The sequence below is a fragment of the Seriola aureovittata genome, chromosome 17 (assembly GCF_021018895.1).
Source record: "Seriola aureovittata isolate HTS-2021-v1 ecotype China chromosome 17, ASM2101889v1, whole genome shotgun sequence".
Lineage (NCBI taxonomy): Eukaryota > Metazoa > Chordata > Actinopteri > Carangiformes > Carangidae > Seriola > Seriola aureovittata.
In genome coordinates this window covers 12255736-12281424 of record NC_079380.1, presented here as the reverse complement: position 1 = coordinate 12281424, position 25689 = coordinate 12255736, and the positions used below count along the sequence as shown (strand labels likewise).

Genomic DNA, 25689 nt, shown 5'->3' with positions numbered 1-25689 from the left:
TCCCACAAGTTTCAATCAAATATCACTGGAGCTGGGGCGCCTTGGTGGCTCAACTGCCAGAGTGTGTTCCATTAAGGCTTAGTCCTAACTACAGTGGCCTGGGTTCAAATCCGACCTGTGGTCCTTTGCTCCATGTTATCCCCTCTCTCTCTCCCCAACTTTCTTTTCTCTATCTGTATCTGGAATAAAGGCATAAAAAGCCCAAACATCACTGGGGCGTTGCAAGGGATAATGTATGTAAATTCTTTGTGACAGACCGACTGCTCTACTCCTGCCGCCTCCTAACTGACCTGTAAATCTAAACCCAAAGGTCATGCTTCTCAACTGTCTCTATCTGTCCTGTCCTGTCCTGTCTGCTGTATCCTAAGCACTTCTCCACCATTCCTCCCTCTCCACTATTGGACATGTGTGTGTGTGTTTGTGTGTGCGCATGAGTTGTTGTTGGAAACCACTTGGTGCAGCCCAAGCAGGGCAGATGGAGGAGCTTGTTTGCCCCTGCAGCACTGTCCTGAATGTAAACGCATGCTCCGAGTGCTTTGGGACTCTTTCTGCTCCCCTGCACTCTCTCTCTTTCTCTGGTCACACATTTTTCATATTTTAACCATTCAGAGCATCAAGAGGAAGTGGAAGGGTAGTTAATGGCCTAAATAATGGCTGCAGTGTCTGATTAAAGTCTACCATAGTCTTTTTTTTTTTTTTGCAGTATATGACATGCAGCTTGGCCATTAGTGTCTTCTGGGCATGTTTCTAAGCTCTAAAATAATTGAGTGTCCCATCGCGGCGGAATGCTAAAGTGTCAGACAAATGTTACATCATGAGATGGGCTGTCGGATGGATAGAAAGGTTCAGAACAACCTACTTTTGCAGGCCAGCTCAGTCCTCCTAACAAACACAAAGCCCAGTCTGTGTCCGCTGACCACACATCAATTTTTCGGACTTGTACTCAACGCACTAGTTGCATAAATTTATGTCTCTATTTGTATCCACTCTATTGAATACTAATTGCAGTAGAAACAGTATCTCACCCTCTCTCTTTGTCTCCACTTCACTCTTTCTCAAGACGATTTGATTGCAGTGGTGTGTAGTTTGGCTTAGCGCCCACCCTGCAGCACTGTCATTACTTGGTCCCCCGGTCAAAAACAAGAACTGTGTGTGTGTGTGTGTGTGTGTGTGTGTGTGTGTGTGTGTTTGTGCATGCCTGGCAATCATACCAGAGAGAGAGAGAGAGAGAGAGAGAGAGAGAGAGAGAGGGAGGGACTGAAGTAAAAAGGAGCACACAGAGGGGAGAACGCAGCACCTCAGAGGGAGAGAGACATTTCATTCTGTTCTATCTGTGGTGAGTTGCAGCTCCTTCTCATTGACTCTGACTGTCATGGGCTCCCAGCTATCAGGTGCAGAAACAACAGCCCACTGTTCTCAGTTACCACGGAAACTCCAAAGTTATCCTGCGCAGCCCATTGCAACACCTTGACTGGGCTTGCTTTCTGTGTGCGTGCACACTTCTTGTGTTCGCGTGTGAGTATCAACGCATGGCTCGGCCCTGGCCTCGATAACGAGTGTGGGAGGGATTGCGATATCCCTCGCTCTGCCTTCAATAAAATCCCCGTCTCCTCTCCTTGCCCTCTTTGTCCTCCATACCTCTCCTATTTGTGTCCATTTTGAACAAATGAGTGGAGTGCATGGCGAGCACTATCATGTATGCCAGGTAGTTACGCATAGGAGGCAGTGGACCTGACGTTCTCTCGCTTCAGCTGCATGGCAACAGAAAGCTCTACCTCAATGGTGCATGCCTTATTTATGATGTACCATGAAAAGCTCAGCGGCTGTGCTTAACACACCACATTCTCATCTCGTACATACACGCATGAACACACACACAAACACACGCACACACACACACACACCGCATTGAGCTCAGCCTTCCTTAGCTTTCTTCCTTGGCCTTCATCTGTCTGCAAGTCTATATTTCCCTCTCACTGTATGCTATTTCATCAAGCAACCTCAGACAGTAAGATGCTTAAAAGGCTTACTTTAAACTTTTTAAAATTAATTTGTAGACCTTATTCTTGCATCGATATGTTGAGCATTCAACTGCTGATGATATAGCTACAGCAGTATTGTATTTCATGGCCATTACTTAGCTGTATGCATTATCGGCTATTGTTCTGGGACTGTGAAGGAGTCACTGGTGAGTTGAAACGTGCACCCTGCTTGCCTAAGCCCGGTGTTAAATTACGTGGCCCATCATCTGACGAGAACGTGCCAGACGTCATTAATCCAAACTGAAGGAGTCACAGGTTAGTTGAGTGAAAGTGATCCGGAGCGGGAGTACAAAGTCACACTTAATGAGGCGAGACTTTTATTGATAACTCTTATTTTAGGGAAAGACAAAGCAGTAGCAAAGACCTCCCCCATTCATTCTTTCACACATTTTTTTTTCTTCTCCCTTTCTTCCTGATTGTCAGGCTGATTCGTGGAGGTGGCAGCATGACTCCATAACTCTCCCCTCCCCGTCTTTCAGGACATGGCTCATCTTCCTCCAGTCTTTTTAATAAAGCGGGTATGAGCCCAGCTTTAAGTGCTTTATTTTCATTTCGCCATGCAGCTGGTGAAGTAATGTGTGCTTCTCAAATATTTATAGAGGACCCCGGGTCGCCTCTCTCTCACAGTTCCTCAGAGAGAGAGAGAGAGAGAGAGGGAGGGAGATGGATTCTTTAAATGTCACACTTATGAAAATACCGCCACTGTTAGACTTTCTGGTGGTGAATCAATGCGTAATAGCTTGATTTCTGTTGCAATTAAAACTACAATATAATATAAATTTTATGTATCCATCTGAGATTCACTGCATGCGTGACTAAATTGCCTGAAAGTGCCTGACATTGGCTTTTCATTAACGCTGTGTTGGGGTGTGTGCGATTCGTGTGAGCGCGTGTGCAGGTGAGTTGAAGTGAGGACGAGTTGCCAATGACAGGGGAACCATAGGTATACCAGCAACTGCACGGTACAACAAAAAACAAAAGAATTGTGAAGCTGTTCAATCCTGACTTGACTAAATACCTACTGTATACCCCCTCCGTTCAAAGCAGCAGAGGCTTGAGGTTGGAATCACTGAAAGAAACCTCATCTTGCTTGTATAAGCAAATGCTCCCTCCATCTCTACCCAAAACTGGTTGAGGATTGAAAAGAAGCTTGACTAATAAGTTAAAAGTTTATCTTATTACAATCAAGCATATTTATGATTGATATCTTTTGTAACATGAACTCTTAATTCCTAGTCACACCCGCCAGATAAAATAATTTCTGCCGTAATAGCTTTCCAGAGTTGGAAAAATCCTTCCTCATGCTGTGTTGTGTTTTGACAGGTGATAAACTTTCATCTTTTCAGTGATTTTTCTTTCTTTTTTTTACTCAAACTGGACTTCCTGGATCATATGTCATGGTCTCACTGGTGCCTGAAACAGTGCACCTCTACCAACACAGCCTTGTTTTAATGCTCGGCTGAGAAGACAAAAGAGGGAAATCTGGTCCTGGACCTTGGTCGATACCAATGTTTGAGTGTCTGACTCACCAGCCCGCTCCAATTATATCAAACATGTTTGTTAGTAAAGTGTTTAAATCAGGATTATTTAAGATTATGATTACATCACCCCTGGACAGTTCTGACAGTGTTGCCAAGCAATGGTAAACATTCAAGCTCTTGAGCCTAACATTAGCTAGCATACTACTGTTGACAGATTAAAACTGACAGTTAAAATCTGACCTCCAGTTCTCGCTGAGGAAATCCGTGTTGACCACCATGTCTCCCCAGCTGCATTCTCACCCAGGCTTGTTTGGCCTTCTGCTTTTGTTTTTTTCTCACTGCAGAGTTTGACTAACCTTACAGCAAGTTGTTGCTCACAGCTTCCATTCTGTTTACATCTGCTTCCCCATGATTTCATGACACATGAGATCACGTGAAGTGATGCAATTATTTTCAAATCTTGCAGTGTCAGTACAAGTTTGAGATTGGAGAGCGGAACATCTGTGAAGTTTCGCCTTATGTGCGTGAGGCAACCAGATTTCAAAATCAGTTAGGATTTTAAATCCTGTAGTATGAGCCCGGCTTAAGAACCACATATTGGGGAGGTTGCAAAGCACACCCCTATCAGAGGCAGGGGTACATGTGGATCTTATGAATGCAAACACAGCTTTTACTCTCTTTAACTCTCTTTACCCCATTACTACATCACAAAACAAATTTAGAGTGGAAAGGCCATGAATTTCCACGATTCCTCCATTATCTGTTAGTAAAAAGTTGGTCCACTGTTGCAGGGCTGTGTCACCATCTGCCTCAAGTGCCTGTATAGAAGCTTGACGGTTACATCAGCCTCAGGCTAGATAACTTTTTAAGGTAGACAGCTTCTTATGTGACAAGCTGGAGGAAATGGACAAGATCGTGTACTTCCCTCCTCAAACTGAAAATTAGCATTTTGTTGCTTTATGCAACACCTGACAAAATGTTGTGACACTGCATGAGTGACACTATTTAGCGATGGCGAACAGAAACCAGAGCCATTGATCGGCCCACAGGTCTTGTACACCGTGAAAGTCCACCTAATAGTCTCCTTCAGAAATTACGACATGTGTATTTGTGTTTTATATCGTGTCCTTCAGCGAGCCCTGACTCACCATGCCCTCTGATTCAGCGTGTGTCATCACCGTTTCTGGCATCTGCACTGTGTTCTTGTTTTCTTCTCCCTCTCCTTCCTCACATCCATCCGTTCATTTATATATTCATAGGTTCAGTACATAATTCCTCAAGGTAATTCATATGCAGCAAATTAAAGATTATGCCGATGTGATTTATGAGCATGCTTCTGCTTCTGCTTCTCATGACTGGCATTCCCTGCAAGTCCCACACATCTGTGCTGAACTTGGAAGATCTGCTTTTAATTTCTATCCTCTGAGCACTTTCTCTCTACAAAGCACCCTAAGATGAACTCTGGTAACCCTTGAACAATAACTGTATTTATATATAGCTGTTGATTCAATTGTTATATGTGTGTCTTTTAAAATCTTCCATCTTTTAAGTCATTTAAACTGTAACTCAACATCATTGTAATTGAGGACCAGCCTACAGTGATTTCTCTAGTTTAAATAAAGGTATTATACATAAAAAAAATTCAAATTTCCATTAAATGGCCGAATAAGACAGTTAGTCCTCAAGCTTTGACTATTGTGCTGGGAATTTGCTGTATAATGGCAGAGGGGAGGGAGACTGCATATTTCTGTTGGTTTTAATTCTGAGCTGCTTTACCAGGATGCCATAGGGAGTTAATAAAAGCCGTGAATATTCGCATTTGAAGGAAAGCATCATCCCTATTTTCGCCCTATCAGCCTCTGCACAATGTGTCCTGTCACCACCAACTCAGGCTCTGTGTGTGTGGATCCAGAAAGGGCACAGCTTGGTTTAGCTGGGTAATCTCCTTCTTTTCCACTTCACAGACACTCACACACTTCCACAAGCTGTCACTGCCTAATACAGGCAAATAGATGCCAGGGAGTCCCAGTGGACGGGGCATCAGTAAAAAATCTGTTTCTTCCAGAAGTGGGGAAAGAAAAAAGGGGGGTGGAGGGTGGGTGGGTGGCTGAGGTTCACTTCGCTGTAAAAGCCAATCAACTAATATGTGTTGGCCAGTGAGGTTTTTGTTACCATGGTGATGTGTCGGCACGTCGGTGCCCACACAATCGCAAGCATGCTGTAGCAGACTTCAAGTAGGGACCTGGATGCATTATGCCTGTCTGTTTGCATCGTGCACCCATGTGTCTGCAAGTGTAAGCGTAGGCTTTGTGGCTGTGACCTTAGGTCAATCTTTGGTTGGAGCAGAGCTGTTTGGGCTGCGGGAGCTGTGGGGTCTGGAACAGTGTGTTCCCCACAGCCAAATGGGTCAGGACTGCTGGGTCTCAGTCAGTGAGCCGGAAAAGTACCCACACACAAGCGTCACACACCACAACTCTTAGTCGGCCCAGTCAGCACTAGAGTCCCATGCTTGTCTGCTTGTGTTGTCCACAAGAGGATAGAGATGGAGATGAAGGGAATTCTGGATTGAGGACATATGCCAGTCTTGTTCTTGAACAGGTTGTGGTAGATTTATAGTGCATACAGAAAAGGTGATAAGGGAAACATCACTGTGGTTGATTAGTTAAGTTAAGGTATGGGTTTATTGGGAGTTTTTTTTAAGGTTATGGTTAATGAAGAGAATGACAATGTTCAAAATAATTTGTTCCTGTTTTTTTTGTTGTCAAGAATTTGTGTTGTGAGAAAAACTGTTAAGAGTTAGTACTCAAATTAGAGATGCATGGATCAGGTTCATATAAAGAACATAGGAAAATTAGAATGAATGGATTTACTGTCAAGCATTTCTTAAAATGAGTGTGAGCCTATATTTGAGGAACTAACCAGAAAATATGCAAATGTAACATTGTCAAAAACTACATGGCTTAAAATTGATTCAGAGGATTAAACACACAAAGATCAGTTTAGGTATAATGAACAAAAAACAGCTGTACTATAATGACTTCTGAGGCTCTGGAGGCACCTTTTTAAAGTTTGAGAAAATATCCTAATGATGGCACAATGATGTCATCAGGGTTATTTCAATTGGTCATGAGACTTGATTAAATTTTAACAAGAAGCCTGTGCTTCAGACTGTGGGCAGGTTTGGTGTTGAGGTTCATTATGGGTAATGCAGGATTCAGCATTTCTTGTCACTCAACCCACACCAGCAAATAAAATTTAGATATTGTGGCATCTGCTTCTCAGATTTCTTTTTCCAGTGTTCTCTTAATCAGTGCCTCATAATTTCCTCAGCTACTGTATGTGCAAGCTCAATGCTAAACTGCTGGAATACCTCTTGAATTCAAATATTCTGTAGAGCAAATACTGTTTAAAGTAGCATATAGTGTGAAAGTAAAAAGTTTTGAGGAAGGGAGGATTACTAAACAAAATGGGACCCAAAATAATACATGCAAACAAATAGATGATCCAATAACTCATTTAACAGCAGTAAATATGACTGAGGTTCCAGGTGTATGACATGTGAATGTTATATTTGCTACAGAGATGTCCTCTGAGATGGAGGCTACAGTAGAACTCTCCTCGTTACTCCCATTGGACTGCTAATGCTCACAGTGTTTAGGTGGTGTGTTAGAATAACTGCTGAGTGTCCAATACTTCATCGATTGTGGTTAAGTCCCTAAAGCATTTGCTATTGGACTGCTACAGGTGTACAAATGTTTGGTTAAAGATGAATGCATTCAGTAAAGGAATATTCCGTGTCTGTGCCTGTTTGTGTGTGTCTGTCCCAACCTCTCCCAAAGTTCTTTCAACCTCTTTCTCTCTCGCTCTCTTTCTTTCCATCTCTCTTCTCTTTCATCTGTGCTGGCAGGCGGTTTAAAACAGGAAATCAGATTATATGGTGTTGCTCCAAACTGTGACATCTGGCCCTCTGGCCTGTTCTCAGCTCTTACAGGCTAAGAGACAAACTGACACATGTGTGCTGCACATACGCACACAGCAAGACAATGACAGATTGTGAATAACTTAGCAGAATGGGGAAATAATTACACACAATCACCATTGTGTGTGTGTGTGTGTGTGTGTGTGTGTGTGCTTTCTGTTTATTGGTCACAGAACCACACTAAACATTTCTCTGAAACACTGCGGTAGAATTTGATCTTTTTAAGGGCTTTAATAGCATTGTGTGTATTGTTCTGGAAAGTAGTTTCTTCAATTAAAAGAAAAGAAAAAGAAAAAAAGTTCTATTTGGAATCACAGGCATTGCTTTGGCGACAATTTTGCAGGGAATTGCAGAAAATGAAAAGCAGATTATAGATGCACAGCTTTTTCATTCATCATGGCTGTTTACACGGAAACGGAATGAGCCACTACGCGTACTCTGCCGCTACTTTATTAAATTATTGTCCAGAGGCGGTAATTGTGTTTGTGGGTGGTTTCAAACTTTTAGCCTCCATGACTCAGAGTGCATAGTAACTACTGTAATTAAGCTACAGGGGCCTGCTTCCTATTCAGAGTCTATAGACATGAATAGGAGACAGAGGAGAATACTAATGAATCACATGCTTCTTCCATCAAGCTGCCAATAAAACAGCAACAAATCATCTGTGTGTGTACAAATCACCTTTATCTCTATTTTGCTTTTAATTTCCTGTATGACTCTCTCCGGTCTTCCGTCTGATCTCCGCACGGTTCCACCCTTTTAACACTGGCGTTATCTTCTATTGTGGCAGATGGGGCCCCGCTGAGCGAGCTGTCATGGCCTTCGTCCCTGGCGGTGGTAGCTGTCTCCTTCTCTGGCCTCTTCACCTTCGTCTTCCTCATGCTGGCCTGCCTCTGCTGCAAGAAGGGAGACATCGGCTTCAAGGTGAGCTCACTGCTGCCCCCTGCTGGAAAAGGAGGGAGGGAGCACAAACTGTATGCATTAACAAAAGTGCCATTCAGTTTCGTTTCAGTCTGCCACAGTTGTTAGATTAAAGACCTTTAACGAATAATTTGTTGCCCATGTTTGTTTTTTTTTTATCTTGATGGACAAATCGATTGTCTGTTTCAGCTCTGAAATAAAGTGTGCCAAGTTTGTGTGTCAGTTTTAAAACAAAAGAATACTTGTAGCCTAAGTGACAGTTCCTGTTCATCATTTGATGAGCAAAGTTATGTTTACTTCTTTAAAAAGATTTCATTTAAAACATTTATAATAAAATGTATGTAAGTGAGTAAAGTTTATATATGTAGCACTTTTCACAGACATGAGTCACAAAGTGCTTTACAGAGCTAAAAACAGCTAAGATCAGTCAAAATGCAAAAACATAATTAAGGGACACAATAACATATCCAATAAAACACAGAGTGATAAACGAGGGTAATTAATTTTTGTATAAAATGTCATCTTTAAATGTTTCGTTTTGTCCGAGCAGCAGCGCAAATTTTCATTTTGTTTTCATAAATGAAGTTGGAACCAGCGAATTTAAAGAAAAAAAAAAAAAAATGAATTAACAATTTTTTCAGAATAGTTGCCACTTGATTTTATGTCAATCATCCAATCGCTTGATGGAAAAATTGTTGCCGCTAACCTGTTGGAGGAAACACTCTCTCAGGACACATCAGGATCATATAATTATAGATGCTTCAGCGCTGATCTGCTCAATTGTCTAATCTACACATATTGTTTATATTAAAGTCTTTTGCTGAGAACTGTTGCCTCCTTGTATGCAAGTGATGCAACCGAATACCCCCACCCATCCCAGGCTGGCACACATTGTCTCTGCGTTGCCCCTCAGCTGCCGGCATGACTCAGCCATGCTGTGTCAAACATCGGCGCGGAAGTGAGCGGCTGATGAGGACCAACAGCGATTGACACAGGCAGGGGGCATATGGAGAAACTCCAGAGCTGCTGTACTGGCTGCTCCTTGTAGTTCCAAGTTTCCCATTAACATGCTGCTCATATTATGGCATCAGCATGGAAACATTATTTTCGTTTCGGTCATGCATTTTAATGTTACTAACTCTTTTTTTTAGCAAGGGAATGGGTAAATCACAGCAGAGTCTTCTGTTCACTTATGCAGATCACTGAAAACCTTGTTTGGCTTTTTTGTAGATGATTAGAGAGATGCAGAAAGCAGAGGAGAGTTCAGGATGGAGAATGAGCGTCTTGTTTCTTGTTGAGATATGTGGCTGAGAGGCAGCCAGGTCTGTGCTTCAGCGCTCACACTGAACAGTGGGAACAGCCTGTGGTAGGTAGATGCTGCAGGGATAACAGTGTGACTAATGAGCACAGCATAGAGAAGCATCATTAGCAACTTCTGGACTTTTCTTCTGTCTGTGCAATGTGTGTGTGCGTGCCCACGTTTTGTCTGTCCCAGGCTGGATCGCCTCCGCCTCATTATGTGAACATGTATTTTAATAACCTGCAGGAACAGTGGGAGTTTTGGTCTGTGTCTGCATTTTACTTTGAAAAGCCCACTGATAACAGGGGTGGCCCCAGCTACTGAAACAGCATCAGACAACAATTAAATAATTTTGTCAAACACGGAAAAAATTGGTTGACATGCCAGTATGACACTACTGATTCATGAGAGGGAGATAATGTCACCTGCACTCTGTCATCAAAAAGTTCAGGTTATGACACCCTTAGCGCATATGCTGTATTCAAATTCTGGTTGAGATAAGTGAGGCCTTCCTCACTCAAAGCTGGGGGTTGGTGGTCACTGGTAATGGCAAAGAAAATATTATAATAACAAGAAGGCACATTGCAGCTGTGGTCACTAACAAGAAATCTTCTCTCTCAGAGGAAAATAATCTTCAATTCTCAGGCATATAAAAAAACTGGGCTGTACAGACTGTGACTTTATATGCTTGTTGTATCGATCATCGTTCATTGCAAAGATAAGCTGCTATAATGGCTGATGTATTTTAATCTTTAATCTTAAAAGTTATCAAATCTCCATCTTGCTCTGTTAGCTTGGCAGCAGACACCAGCGTCTGTTTAAAGGCCTCCCACCCTTTATCCCGTCTCTTTGGCACCAGCTCGTCATTCAACAGCTCACTTGTAAAGGTGTGCATCTGTGTGGCACTGCAGAAATCGCACCGCTGCGCCGTCCGAAAACCTTCATTATTCCTCTCCATCGCGGGTGCTCTTACTGGAGCGTGTAGTGTGGTGAGGCTGGATATTAAGTGCTTTCTAAACTGAAGGCTCTCCGGGGAGCTATGCAGCGCTGACTCACAGCCAGGTGCTTGCTTTCACACTTCGCTCTGAGGAGAGAGGCAGATGGTTCCCCTGAATGAGAGACACGCATACACACATTCCTATGGACACATTGGACACATGTAAATATACACACACACATATACACATGGAGCCATTCAAATATTTTCCTATTAATCCGGCCTGCGACCCACTCTCTTCCTCTCCTCCTTTCTCATTTCCTCCTGTTTTCTCTTGACTTTATCTCTTTTCTTTACCTCTGTGGTTGCTGCAAGTAGGAGCAAGGCTTGTTATGGGTAATGGTTCATTAGCCGATGGATGGATGGAGATGGATGGATGGATGGATGGATGGCTCAGTGCTTGTTAACAGAACACTACTGCCAGCCTGGTTTCCCAACAAAGCCACAGTCATAGAAACAAGATTGACTTTGAATTATTGTGGGATGTTGCTTGATGTGGTCAGACACACTCAGGACAGCATCAAGAGGTGCTTTGACTTAAGGACCTGATATATTTCATGGAAAGAGCACAAGCCTGGATTTAAGACATCTTCCATGTGCTATGCTGTAACCTAAAATAGATAAGAAAAAGGGAAATCATTATATGCAGTATTTCAGTCAGTGGCAGTAGAACTGTGTTATCATGTTGTGCAGTTGAGCTATACAGATAGAGTATATATACCCCTCATCATACTGCTGTCACGTATTTCTGTGCTACTGTTAATCCCTTTGTAGAGGTGTAACAGTAAGTTGTGGATTTATGCCCTTTGCCTTTGTTAGTTGTGACCTGCTGTTGTTCTCAGGGAACAACTGTAATGAGTTTCTGTAATGTGAGTCTGTGTGGACCCCAAGACAGTGAGGTTGGGTGTGTTATATTATTATATAGAAGATTAAAATATAGATAATTACTTGGAGCTAGGTATTTTTTTAAGATTATTGCATCCTAGCAATCTATGTGTCTTTTACCAGGAAAACCAGGATTTCTGGCAAATAAAATAAGTTTGATTTTTAAATCCAAATGGCAGATATACATTAGCATTTATTCAAATTTTCTAAATCTTAATGCATATGTAAGTTATTATTATATATGTTAAATTATTTGACTTTATTATGTGATTTGTGGTAGAATTAGATCTGTACTTGATGTATAAAAAAAACAACCAGAGGTTATAATTGTTTGCAATCGCAGCAAAGTGAAATCAGTCACATGCAGCCATTTGGGTGTGTGTTGTTTTAGTGGTTAGAGGCACAGACACACATGTGCACACACATGCTAAAAATCCCCGGGCTTCCACAGGCATTTCTTCCAGGAAAAGAGATTTTGTTGAGAATCCTCAGCAATATGAATTAATGGAATTCAAGCACACTCACAGTGACTGTAGCAATTTAATCTTCAAGGATTCGAAGGTACACTGGGACCAGTGCAGCTGTTGCACAAAAGTTGCACTGCTCCTCAAGAAAGAATTAAAGGAGCATGAGAAAATATAAATGTAACAATAATTGAATCATAATTTGAACGTGGGATTCCTGAGGTTTTGGATGAGTTTGTGAAGTTTACTCTTGACTCACCCCGACAATACTCCTGCTAGTCTACCTTGTGATCTGCCTCGTGCTGCAGATTATGCAATTTGTCTGGTTTACTGGTCATATACCGTTTCCTTGGGCTAAGTATCTTCCACTACTCTGCTGCTTCTTGTTAGCAATTATAGCCAGAGGGTTGATCCATGTGTGTCTGTTAGAATAGTTACATACAGTAGATAGATGAGGATGGATCCTTAAATTGTGAAGCCACATGTGATGGAGAGGAAGTGACTCAATTTAGGACCATGCACAATTTTGTACTTGTATATGCACAGTATCAAACTTGTGTCTTTCCTACAATGAGGTATGACACAAGTAAGTTGCTCAGGGCCATATGACCTACCTTTTGGTTTAGGATCAGCACTCTTTATACATACTTTATGGGACTTTAGAGAGACAGAGCACCATAGGGACACACTACAGCAGTTAGAGAGCAAGGACACTGCAGTAGACTGGATAGAGTCTAAAAAACGGATGGGGGCAGAAAGAAAGGCAGCCGGGCTAAAACAGATGGACTGAGCAAAGGATGCAAAGAGAGGGTCGCTTATTTTATTTGAGAGTCATATGGACACATAACCTTTTATATTGTAAAGGTTATTTCTGGTTATCTGTTTTTATAGTGCACAGTAGAGGATGTAACTGCAATTCAGGATTTTGCAGTTACATGGCAGCATATGAGGAAACACTCAACAGAAAGCTCTGGTCACAAGGTCCCTCTCATAATTACTGATCACAGTCCAGAGCAGATATTTTGTGTATTTTTGAAACATAATTGTACAATAAATCATTTTTTTTTTCTCAACATAAAATCCTTGAAGCTGGAAAAACCTGCGCTCACGATGTAATAGTGCGACTTACTAGCACATCCTTTAAGAAAGATAATCCTCATGGCTTAAAATAAATGCTAAAATGTACTTTTTACTCTGTGCATCTTGTGTTATTTATTTGACCTACAGTAATTGAAGTATTCACCGTTTTTAGGAGATTTTTTTCACAATAAAAGCCTTGGTTTGTATATGTAAGTGTATATAAGGAAGAAAGAGAAGACACAAGAAAGAAAAGCTTTGTGTGTACAGTTTGAATAGCAGTGTGCATTAGTGTGTTCCCCCGCAGCGTCTGTGCAGTGACCCCCACACAGTACACCCTACAATGTACATGACTTATGTATATGGCTAGGTGGGCGTGCCTCAGTGCATCTGAATGCCCTCACAGTTGAACCATTGTCTCCCACTGTGTCGGTGGCAGGATGGCTGCGAGTGGATGACTAATCCCAGCTTGTGTCTTTGCACCAGGAGTTTGAAAACACTGAGGGAGAGGAGTACCAGGCAGATCTCTCCGCCCTGGCCTCGCCTTCCTCCCAGAATGGCCCCGAGGTCTACATCCTTCCCCTCACTGAGGTCTCCCTGCCTGTCTCCAAGCAGCCTGGCAGATCCAGTAAGACACTACACAACACCATCAACGCACAACGCCTCAATGTTTTTATTTGGCTTGGACCGGTTTTTGAGTTTAACGTCCTTTTCTCTAACTTACTGCTTTGCTTCCTTATGTGTTTAATTTCCCTCCCCCTCTCCCTTTCCTGTATTGTGTATTATATCCCAGTAGTCAATACTAATTCCCAGCTCTTCAGGAGGAGTGAATTTCTGCCACACTAACAGAGGCAAGCCAACAAGTTGTTACTTCTCTGGAGCGTACCGCAAGTGGATTATGGAACATCTTACGAGCTCTATTGACTTGGATGAAGTAAAACTGAGTACATTTTGCTGAGCCTAATTGGAACAGACATGGCCTCTTTCACATGTTATCTTGTATTATATGTCCCTTCATTCTTGCCCTCTCTCTCTCTCGCTCTCTTGCTCTCTCTCTCTCTCTCTCTCTCTATCTCTCTCTCTCTCAACAAGGAAGAGACATCTGTCCATTGTGTAATGCATTTAGAGATCGACCTACTGCAGTGCTGCATTGCTTATTGTATCTGAAAACTCCAGCCCACCGGAGAGGATGGAATGTGACCTAACCCTACTGTACCTTATGGAGTTGTGTGTGTTTTCTTGAATGCAATCTAAAATGGCACATTTTCCTATTTTACTTGAGTCTTACTTTGGTTTTTTTTTCTCTTCAGGTCATTCTGCCTCAAAAACCCAGCCTGTTCAAATGTGTGTGTGTGTGTATGTAGTGTGTGTGTGTGTGCGTGTGTGTGTGTGTGTGTGTGTGTGTGTGTGTGTGTGTGTGTGTGTGTGTGTGTGTGTGTGTGTGTGTGTGTGTGTGTGTGTGTGTGTGTGTGTGTGTGTGAGAATCTCAGTGTAAGCCAGATCCTGGGTGCCTCTCCCTGCATGACTCACTGGCTGTCTGTGCTGCACTGTGCTCAGCCAGACGGGAGGTGAGTTGGGGCTCAGCCTCCCAGGATGTGAGCTTCAGTAATGATTGGACAAAGCAGCCTCGGTCTCACAACCAATCACTAGCCTCCCCTCCGTCCTCCGTAGCTACCGCTGTATGATTGGTCCAGGTGTTGCAGGGCGAGGAATGGATAAATGGCAAAAAGAGACAAGATGGTGAATGAGGGGGAATGTCTCCTTTCACTGAGTCAGAAGAACAGCGGGCTATTACTCATTCTTCTTCTGCTATTTTTATATGATCTTCCTTACACATACATATCATGCACACTTATCTATTGGAAGTATTTTGAATGTGTAATTTTTTTTTTTTGCAGCCTTTCAATTTGCTTTGCTAATGTCTGACAAATTATCAGAAGTGTAGGGAAATGTGAAAAGACTGAGACAGGCATGTGCTCATTTTTCAATAGTATTTCATCAATAAACATTCACGGGCTCTTCCATACATATTAACATCATGTACGTCACAAGTCGTCCACCCCCACACTATCATACACATTGAAAATGAGCCTAGTAAATTGCATGTAGAACAAAAACACCAGTTGTATAGTTGATACGCTAATCATGAATGGCGTGTTCTATACAAGTCAAGCATCACTCATACAGTCATATGAACATACAGCACAATATTTGCCATTGATCGGACCGTCCTGTTTTTCACTTGTTGCTCTAATCTTTTATTCAAGAGGTCATGTAAAGCTTTCAAACCCACTACAGAGGCTCGACGCATCAAAGTGAGTGTGTGTGTGTGTGTATCATTCCATGGGCCCACAGTCCCACTGGACCCTACCATCTTCTCTGGGAATGCCATGAGTAGGACGGGAATGCACACTCACGCTCACACATTCCACATTTGGGATAATACACCGTCTTAATTTCCCTCTCTCTCTCTCTCTCTCTCTCTCTCTCTCTCTCTCTCTCTCTCTCTCTCTCTCTCTCTCTCTCTCTCTCTCTCTCTCTCCATCAGGGAAGGGGTGGGGATGGAGAAGTGTGGTTCTGTAATCACCGTGACAACCTCTGCCCAGTGTTTTAGTGGAGAATGGGACTTGTGTGTGTCTGCATATGAGAGTTTTGCGTGTCCGTGTGTGTGTGTGTGTGTGTGTGTGTGCTTGGTGCACTGGGTACCAGGAGACGCAGCATGAGCGTGTGAGTGAGCGAGCCAAACAATGGCTCTGATTTAGGCCGGCTGGGCAGTGGGTGAGCATAAGGCCGGGCTGAAACGTCCGTGGAACGCACCAGCGGAGGAATGGCATTATGGGCAGAATACAGTGAGGGGTCTGTGACAGAATGAGGAGAGACAGGGGAAGGGTGGTGGCATGCACCAGGACCTAAGAGCAGGGAGGGGAGGCTTCAGATAGGGGTGGTGAGTGTGTATGACAGAGGTCTTTTCTGCATCTGACAGAGCAGTGTTTGTGTCCTGTTTGGCTGAGGAATGCTGCTGTCCTGGGTGACAGGGGGGCATTATGTGGGCCTTATGTCATTACTGGGTGTCTTGAAGCTGCACACAGAGCTGGCGCGTCAAACGGCACACTACCAACATGCGTGACGGTCACATCAGGCGTGATACATGACCAGAAAATCTCGGCGCCCCGGGGCAGAAACCCTCCTCAGGACTCCTGCGTCGACTCGTCGGCAGATCGGTCCACTGACTTGAAGCTGTAGGAGAAGTTTCTCTCGCTCTGTTGACTGTAGATTTAAATGTAGCCTGTATAGGAACTAAGGATTTCGGTGTTTGCCCGCCAGCTGGAGAGCTCTAGAGGAGGACAGTATGTGTGTGTTTGTGTGTCCCAGTTGGAGGATGAGCTCGGTGCAGACGGGGAGAGGCAGCGTGGCGAGCTTGTTCAGCTGTGCGAGGGCTCGGAGGGTTAAATCCTGCCGAGGCTCTCTCATACACACGCACACACACACACACTGCAATCCGTGGGCTCTTTCTCACATACACACAATGGGGCTAAGACGCCCGGGGTTGGGGCTGGGGCCACGGGCTCTCGGTTCTCACACTCTGAACCAGTTCTTCAACCCTGCCTGGGACTCGGTCTCGGTCCCTGTCACGGTGCTCAGAGTGGCTGGCCGCTCCACTGCTCCGTCGTCGTCATCATCTTTCCACTCACCATCATCATCTTCATTCTTGAAACATGAGGATTCAAGGAGGTATTTGATTTTTGTGAACAACTCAGTATATTGTGCAGAATAGTGCTGTGTCTCTGTAGTGAATTTGTGTGGTGTGTGGTGGCTGGACGCTTCTTTGAACTCAGCTGGGAAGTAACAAGTTTGAGTTTATTTGTCTTCAGGCAATTTTTTGTTGTTGCAAATTTTTTATTTGGGAAAATGTGCATTCATTGTTTGGCTGACAGGGGGTTCTGTTTCTTCTCATCCTATCTGTCTTTGCAGTTTCCCTATTTTTTTTCATTCTGTATCTGAAAACAATTCCCAAACTTTCTTTTCTTCCTTCATTCATTTTGCTCAATATGTTGAATGATTTCCTCTTAATCCCTCCTTTTCCAACCACAGAAGTCAATTTTTTTCCGTCATCTTACATCTTTCCTCCTTTTCCCGTTCAGTCCAGCTGCTGAAATCATCGGACCTTGGCCGCCATAGTCTGCTCTATCTAAAGGACATTGGACATGGCTGGTTTGGTAAGGTAAGATATGCACATTTTTTTTTCGTGTCTTTTTAAAACATTGACAAACTCACACACAGTGTTCGGGTGTGACATAGCACCTTCGCACTCATCATCGCTAGCTTTAATTGTCTCAGCTGCATCTGCCCTTACTGTACTAACTGTACTCCGACATGCTTTCTACTCTGTCTGGAATGCGAGGGTAATGTGATGATGATCTCATTCCAGCGAGGCTAATCTTTGGCACTTGTGTCAGGGTGCTGATTCCATGGGAGACGAGTTGAAGTTCACAGTCACAGTAAATTCCTGACATGTTACTCTACAGTACATGCTGCTAACCCCCCACCCCCACCCTCCAATGTATATTTCTTAGGTTCTGCTGGGCGAGGTCAATGCGGGCCTCAGCACTACCCAGGTGGTGGTGAAGGAGCTGAAGGCCAGTGCCAGTGTCCAGGATCAGATGCAGTTCCTGGAGGAGGTCCAGCCATACCGGTCAGTTCATGGACACATCAGAGATCACACACCGCAGCCCCTAAGCCACGAATAGTGTAGCAATAACACAAATAAATCAACAATCTGATTATCTATTGTATGTATGGCCTTTGTGCATTCATACCTGCTCAAATCTGTTTTTTTTTCCTCTGCCAGGACCCTCCAGCACCCTGCCCTCCTGCAGTGTCTGGCACAGTGCTCAGAGGTTACTCCTTATCTGCTGGTCATGGAGTTTTGCCCACTGGTGGGGAAACAGATTAATGATAAAAAAAAATGTTGTTTATTCAGTCCTTCACACAAACCTCATTATTTCCTTTCTTGGTGCAGCGTTATTTGCTGTATTCATGAGCTCACATATTCATTTCACTTTCACCTCTCAGGGCGATCTGAAGAGCTACCTCCGCAGTTGTCGGGTAGCTGACTCTGAAACTCCTGACCCTTTGATCCTCCAGCGAATGGCATGTGACATTGCCTCGGGGCTTCTGCAACTCCACAAATACAACTTTATACACAGGTAGAGTATCAGACGCAGACCAGCTCTGTTTACCTTCACCAACCTGAATATCTTAATGCTCTTGAAAGGAAGACTCTGGCTGAATGGTCGGTGTGCCCCCTGCTGGTCTCTCCCTGCAACAACATCCTGGTGCTGCCTGAGTAGTTGTTACAAACTCCAGCATCAGTGATTTTGTTGCCGGGGGCGAGCCCCTTTCGATCTCTCTCAGTCGTGTGGTGGCTGCCATAGCAACCAGTCAGTGGCTGCCAGGCTAAAACGCTCCCTGTTTGTGGAGGAGGTGAGATTAAACAAAATGACTTAGTTTAGTCTGTTTGTATATGGTCAGACGAGAAGAAACAGTACATGATACTGTGCATGTACACATTTCATGCTACACTTCAATGAATACTGTGGCTACAGGTTAGTCATAATGCAGTGATATATTTTAGTGGGTAACATACCTACAAAGCCCAAATCCATAAATGGTTCTAACTAATAGGCACTTTCCAGCACATAACACACTGACTGACAGGAGTGTAACAGTGAAAAATATACAGCGCTCATAAAACTTTCAACCAAAAAAAGGCATACAGTGGGTTATGTTTATGCACAAAAGTGACATTGTTTTAGAAAGGTTCATCTCAGGGTTTCTTTCCTCCGACAGTGACTTGGCCTTGCGAAACTGCCTGCTAACTTCAGAAATGTCAGTTAAGATCGGAGACTACGGCCTTTCTCACAGCCGATACAAGGTCAGACTGTCTTTTGACAATGTCAGTATTTCCTGTCGAATGCGTTTTACCATATCACCTTATCAGTACTCTAATGTTTTTTTTTTTTTTTTATGCTTCTTTTGTAGGATGACTATTATGTAACACAGGACCAGATTTGGGTGCCCCTGCGCTGGATTGCACCTGAGCTCATAGACGAGGTCCATGGAAACCTGCTGGTTGTTGACCAAACGAAAAGCAGCAACATATGGTGAGATATTCCAAGAGTGACAAACAGGAAGTATTACTATAGGTTTATTGAGATAACACTACCATATCAACACAAATTAGATTAGATTACAAAAAAAGCTTCTTTTTTTTTCTAGAAAAAGAGAAAGAAAAAACGATGCAGACTTGCTAGAATATTATTCAGGATGCTCATCTTTTTATTTATTTGTGTGAGGGTTTATACATGTAACACTACTAACAACATTTCCATTTCCTGTGATCTCTTATTGAAATATATGTAGATGTATATGTGTGTGTGGAAAATAGATACTTGTGACATCACATAAAGAAGGTTATGAAATGAACAGCTTGTTTTCAACATGGCCACATCTGATACATGAGCTGTGAACACACTTTGATCATTTCTTTGCCCGTTGCAGGTCGTTAGGGGTGACTGTGTGGGAGCTGTTTGAGTTGGGAAACCAGCCGTACAGACACTACTCTGACAGACAGGTGCTGACATATGCTGTGAAGGAGCAGCAGCTCAAACTACCCAAACCGCATCTCCAATTCCCCCTGGCTGAGCGCTGGTGAGACTTAGTTCCCTGTCCACACACTCAGGGAGACGCACTGTACATACACATGCACATGCACAAGGACTGACGCTCAGAATGTCGTAGACCTTGATGCCACATGAGATACATTTTGGACTTTACTAGGGCTTCAAGTCTTACTGACCAATTCATTTCTAACTAGTCACTATATCTTGCTTTTAAAGTCGGTTTCTGGTCACGGCAGTGCACCAGTCCACTGTAGCGATATTTCTCTTTGCTAGCAAGAGCAAATGATCAATATGCTCCCTATTCTTTATGATCCCCTTGGCGTCGACCAGAGTTGAATCACCTCATTCATCTTGACCGGGGAAGCCAGCCAAATACCCTTTTTATTTATTTATTTTTCAAAATTGTTTCCCACTAAATTAAATGCGATTGGTATGGACATTGAAGACACAGACACACACACACACACACACACACACACACACACACACACACACACACACACACACACACACACAAGGAGGAATGTAAACATCTTCTAACTATGTCAGCAACTCTACTGCATCTTCTTCATATACTCTTTATGTTATTGGCTAGTGCCATAAACCAGCGCTAGGTGTTGCTAGGAAGTGCTGACTTCAACACTTCTCTTTTATATTGCCTCATTGTTCATCTAGAATCTGTTCTTTAACATCTGCCTATTCCTCTGTCCCTTTAAATAATAAAAAAAAAAAAACAGATATTCTTAATGTAAATAAGTGCCTCACAGTGTATTTATATGCAGACTTAAGGGGTCTGATAATTTGTGTCTCTTCTAATCTCTTTTGCATCTGTTTTTTTTTCCCTCTCTCCCTTCCCTCCAGGTATGAAGTGATGCAGTTCTGCTGGCTGCAGCCAGAGCTGAGACCCAGTAGTGAGGAAGTCCACCTTCTGGTCACATACCTGTGTGCAAAAGGCTCCAGTGAGGCTGAGGAGGACTTTGAACAACGCTGGAATGCCCTGAGACCAAACCTGCTCGGTAGTACCTCCCACACAGCTACATCCACAGCCCTAGTCCTGACCCCTACACCTGCACCAGCTGATTCCTCTGGTGCAGACCAAACTCAGACAGTGGAGCTGGCCTCCTCTGCGTCATCTTCCTTCCCCCTCCTGGAACACTTCTCCGACAGCTTCCACTCTGACACGGGGGACGACCTACTGACTGTGACAGAGACCAGCCATGGTCTCAACTTTGAGTACAAGTGGGAGCAGGCCAGAGCCGAGCAGCCGTACTGCTCCTCCTCCACCAGTGGGCCACTGGGCCAGGGGAACCCACATTACCAGGATATTTACTATTCAAGCAAAGGAAGCACCTCAGGGGGCTGCAAGACTGACAGCCTGACCTCAGGCATATCCCCGTCCTATTATGAGCCCGAACACCCCGGTGTGGTCCCAGTGTTGAGTGCCCACAGCCCCTCAGTCAGCAGCGAGTACTACATTCGCATAGAGGAGCCAGTAGAGTGCAACATTAACCTGGATGACAGCGTTGTGGACTACAGCCCAGGACTGGAGGCCAGTAACAGCAGGTTGTCCTCTGAGAGTCGGACTGGTTCGTCCATGGCACAGCCCAGTGCTTATTGGTCGACTGCTGACAACACCAAATCTACTGCCTATGACTCCGATTCAAGCCCTACTGTTCAACTAACCATGGAACCACTGCTGAGACAGGCATCCTGCACCAGCCCTGTAAAGCTAGGCCACTCCCACAACTGCTTCTCATCCAATCAGGATGGCACAATCTTCTGCGAGCAGTCTTCAGCATACAAGACATGCCGCCAGTCCTGTCTATCTGAGCTGGACACATCACCAGAGTCCCTATCCAACCTTGTCCATCCGGTGGGGCGTTTAGAAAACACGCGCAGCTTGTCACAAGCTGTGAGCAGCCCTAGCTTAGGCTTTTGCGATCCCTACCTTGAAGCGAGCACAGGTCATAACACAGTAAATGAAAGCTGCCATAATATGATGGGTCCCCTCAGAAAGACACTACCCATTGTTAACCACATTAGCATTGACGTAGGAACAGACGATGGCCTGCTGGTGGGCCGGCAGAGAGGAGAAGACATTGAGGATGACCTTTTTCCAGAGGGGGACGCCACTAACTGGACCTCAAACCATTCAGCGAACAATAACAGCCTGAGCTTTGACAGCAGACAGACAGGTGTTGGGCATGACAGCTATCTGGACCTTCAATATACTGCTCATTCTAACACAACAGATTTATGGTCTTTAACCAAGGCCACCACCAGAACCTTCCACAGCTCCACAACTGGCACCTTGGAGGCAGAAGGAGCAGACACTAGTTGTAACGCTGCTAGCGAACCCACTGAATTCAGTTCATACATTCAATTATGTCACAAAGAAAGAAAGGAAGCTGCCGCTCAAGTGGAAAGGAATGTAACTGCAGAAAATCTAAGAAATATTGATTCTCATACCAGCTCAAGTATTAATTCCAGAGGTACAGAAGGTGGAAGAGTGGAGGGGAAAAATGAAAAGCAGAGACTGTACTCTGAGCCTAAGATGATTCCTGAGACGAGCTATATTAAGTCCCCATCCTCTTTCAAGGATCCTCAGGCTGCTCAAACAGGAGCCTTGTCAGAGAAGCAGAGAGGAAACATCTGGGAGGGGGTTTCAACAGGAATATCTGTTGTTCTGATAGACAAGAGGCTAAACTATCCAGAGACATCAGAGAGTGGCAAAGCGCTGGATAGTAAAGTGAGGGTTAGAGAATCCAGCATTAGCCTGGCTGAGCTTGGCGACTACAGCGAGGATGATGAGGATGACATCACAGATATAACATCAGGTATCTTTGCCGACTTCAATCTAGATTATGCCGAGGTAGAGGAGGAGGAGCTAAGCCCGTTGAAGAATCCAGAAGGGACTCCTGACTCTGTAGACACCCTCAACCTGTCCTCATCGATTGCAAGCGCCTGTGACCAGGCCTTCAGCCCCGATCCCTTTAACACCCCCATCTTGCCCAAATCCCTGGACAGCGGCTATGACACGGAGAACAACGAATCTCCAGAATTTATCTTCAAAGAACTTGGAGATGTCCGGGGTGGTGAGAGGAGCCCTAGGCTGGGTGGAGAACCTGAACTTGTTCTGCAGGTGGGTTTAGGCCAGGGTGTCTGCACTTCCAGCAGCAGCTCAGAGCTACAGTTAAAGGGCCTGACTGATAAGAACCCGTACAGGGACTCAGCCTATTTCTCAGACTATGATGCTGAAAATGAGAGAAGCCCTCAAGAAGAAGGCACTAACTTCTTTGCAGGTCCAACTAACCATGACTTCCATGCTGGGAAATTGAGCTCTGTCAGAGATGACAATCCCATCAAAAGGCAATTCGGTAATGAGGAACATTTAATAAATCTGAGACACATCAAAAGTTGTGTTGTGGTGAATCTCTCAGAGGCTGATCCCAGTTCACCCCATCCCCTTCCCACTCCCGGGTTGTCCATGCTGTCACCGTTTCCCCCGCAGATGGGCGGCTGCCTGACCAAAGAGTCGGCCCCCGCAGATGATGATCTCGGTCTGGAGACAGAGCACTCAGGAGAGGAGCCTTCCTCAGAGCTGAGCTCCTCCATCGTGTCCGAACCCTCGTCCACTGTCCAGGATGCCTCGGCTAACCATGAGGAGGGTAACAGGCGAGCGGGAGATTGCTCCCCTGTCCAGTCTTTGAATTCTGACTCCACCTTAACGGATTGCAGAGATGAGGCCCCCGAGGAAAATGAAAATGGCGACGGATCCACAGAGGAGGAGGAGCTGCCCGAATTCAATCACGTCAAGGATGAGACTGAGGACAGAAGGGAGGGTGTGAGGATAAATGAAGAAGATTTTGAGGACATAGATGCAGACGAATGTGACTCACAGGACAGTTTATGTGAGGAATCCAACGGCCCTGTTGACCTGTCCACTTCCTCGTCGTTGCTGGAGCTGTGTGGGGAGGACGTAAGAGCGCCACTGGAGGAGGCGGAGGATGAAGACGACTCTGATGACAGCGAGTCTGATGAAGAATTGAGGACCTACAACATCCAAGATGAAGACAGCGAGGAGAGCGAAGAGGATTTCACCGTAGTGCCGGTGGTGGTAAGCGACTGCAGCAGGGCGAGACACCTCCGCAGCCTCCTGAAGATGCCCACCCTGCTCACCCAGTCCTTCTGTGACGAGTTGGAGAGGAAGAAAAAAGCTGTGTCCTTTTTTGATGATGTTACAGTGTTCCTTTTTGACCAGGTACGACGGGTCAAAGTTGTGCACTGTGTATTGTCTACATGTGTAGATGTGTGTATGTGAGGAATATTTTTGTTTGTGACTTCCAGGAGAGTCCCACGGGAGAGCTGGCTGACTACACCTTCTCCACAGGAACAGAGTCCATTGGGCAGGACTCTTCAGAGGGAAACACCTCTGACCACCAGCTGCAACCTGACCCTGAACTCGAGGCTCAAACCTGTGAAACAGTCTGTGTTTCTGAAGAAACAGATGGGAACCACTCGGAAGAGGGTGAGTTTGTCAGGGACATGAAACCCCACACAGAGCAATCCTAGTTGATATATCCCAGATCATTCACCGTAACTGTGATTGGCTGTGATTTCAGATGGGGGTTTCCGATGGGGAGATAACCCTTCATTTGAGCCCCGCCCGTCTTCACCTGACACCATCCCTGAGCCCCGGTCCTCACCCACATCCACCTCCAACAGTCCTGAGGCTCCTAAACCTGCAGCTGTAGCACTGAACCGTTTTATGGTCTCACGATTCTCTATCACACATGTCTCTGACCCCCACATGGGCTCAGCAACAGGTCTGTACTAACTGTCTTTCATACACAATTTTGACTATTTTACCATGTTAATTCATTGGCACTGAATACCAACTCAAAGTCTCAAAAGTTGGACTCAATTCTTAAAAGTTTATCTGAAATGTGGCTGTTAAAAGTTGGAATTAGCATCCATGTGTGACAAACATTGAGCTACAAAGATAGTCAGTGTATTGAGGGATATATTGGTGAATATTCGAGTGTTTGCAACAATACTGAGCCTAAAGATGGTGAGTAGAGATTTGAATTAAAAGTGGGAATGCTCAATTTTAAAAGCTACTTTTTGAAACATACAGTAAGCAAAAAGATTTTTCCTTATAGAGTTGTTCCGATACTGATATGAGAAAGTATCAGAAATGCCTGTTACTACTTAAAAATATGGTAATGGGTATCAGAGAGTACACAACAATCTGATACCACGTAATTTATTAATTATCTTTATAATTTCACACCTGGATAAAATGACAGTTTTCCCTGAAATCAATTCTTCTTTGCCACTCTAAAACAGTAGAGTGGCAGTGTGCTGTGCAGCCACTGGCAACTACTGTTTTAGAGCGGAGAACAATTAGATTTCTGGTTAATAGCGTAACGTTAGCCTTTAGAAATATGTCAGAAATTCGGCAATATGTTAGACTGGGAAGTCTCGCCAGTAAAAAGGACAACCATTGCAGGAATGATCATTTATTCCTAGAATATTTATTATATTAATATATTTTTTTTTATGATTGACAGTCAAATTAGATGATAAAAGGAGGATTCTATGGCATTGACGTATCTGTTCATGTTTAACCTGAGCCATGCCATACGACAATGATAGCAATCGTATCACATCCATACAGGGTTAGTAAGTATAGAGCTGTTCATTTTATTTTATTTTTTTCAATGCACTGGTATCGGATCAGGAATCAGTATCCGCTGATACACAAGTTCAGGTATCAGTATCTTAAAGGAAACAATGATATCAGAAAATCTCTTTTTGATTAGTCTCTATTGTAAATCACTTATTTTCAATCAATTAT

At 44.1% G+C, this 25689-nt stretch overlaps 1 protein-coding gene across 4 annotated transcripts in view; it reads left to right on the top strand.

The window, feature by feature from the left end:
- The window catches only part of aatka (apoptosis-associated tyrosine kinase a), a 34665-nt gene that overhangs the window by 7286 nt on the left and 1690 nt on the right, over positions 1-25689 (top strand). For 3 of the 4 annotated variants that reach the window (XM_056401157.1, XM_056401158.1, XM_056401156.1), the window contains exons 3-14: positions 8293-8426; positions 13633-13774; positions 17289-17368; positions 17721-17839; positions 17996-18083; positions 18220-18353; positions 18997-19081; positions 19189-19310; positions 19708-19857; positions 20691-24090; positions 24177-24357; positions 24452-24655. In XM_056401157.1, coding sequence (XP_056257132.1) covers positions 8293-8426; positions 13633-13774; positions 17289-17368; positions 17721-17839; positions 17996-18083; positions 18220-18353; positions 18997-19081; positions 19189-19310; positions 19708-19857; positions 20691-24090; positions 24177-24357; positions 24452-24655 — 4839 coding nt within the window. Of the gene's footprint in view, positions 1-8292; positions 8427-13632; positions 13775-15694; positions 16879-17288; positions 17369-17720; positions 17840-17995; positions 18084-18219; positions 18354-18996; positions 19082-19188; positions 19311-19707; positions 19858-20690; positions 24091-24176; positions 24358-24451; positions 24656-25689 lie in introns of those variants that run through there. The other variant, XM_056401159.1, reaches the window with a different exon arrangement.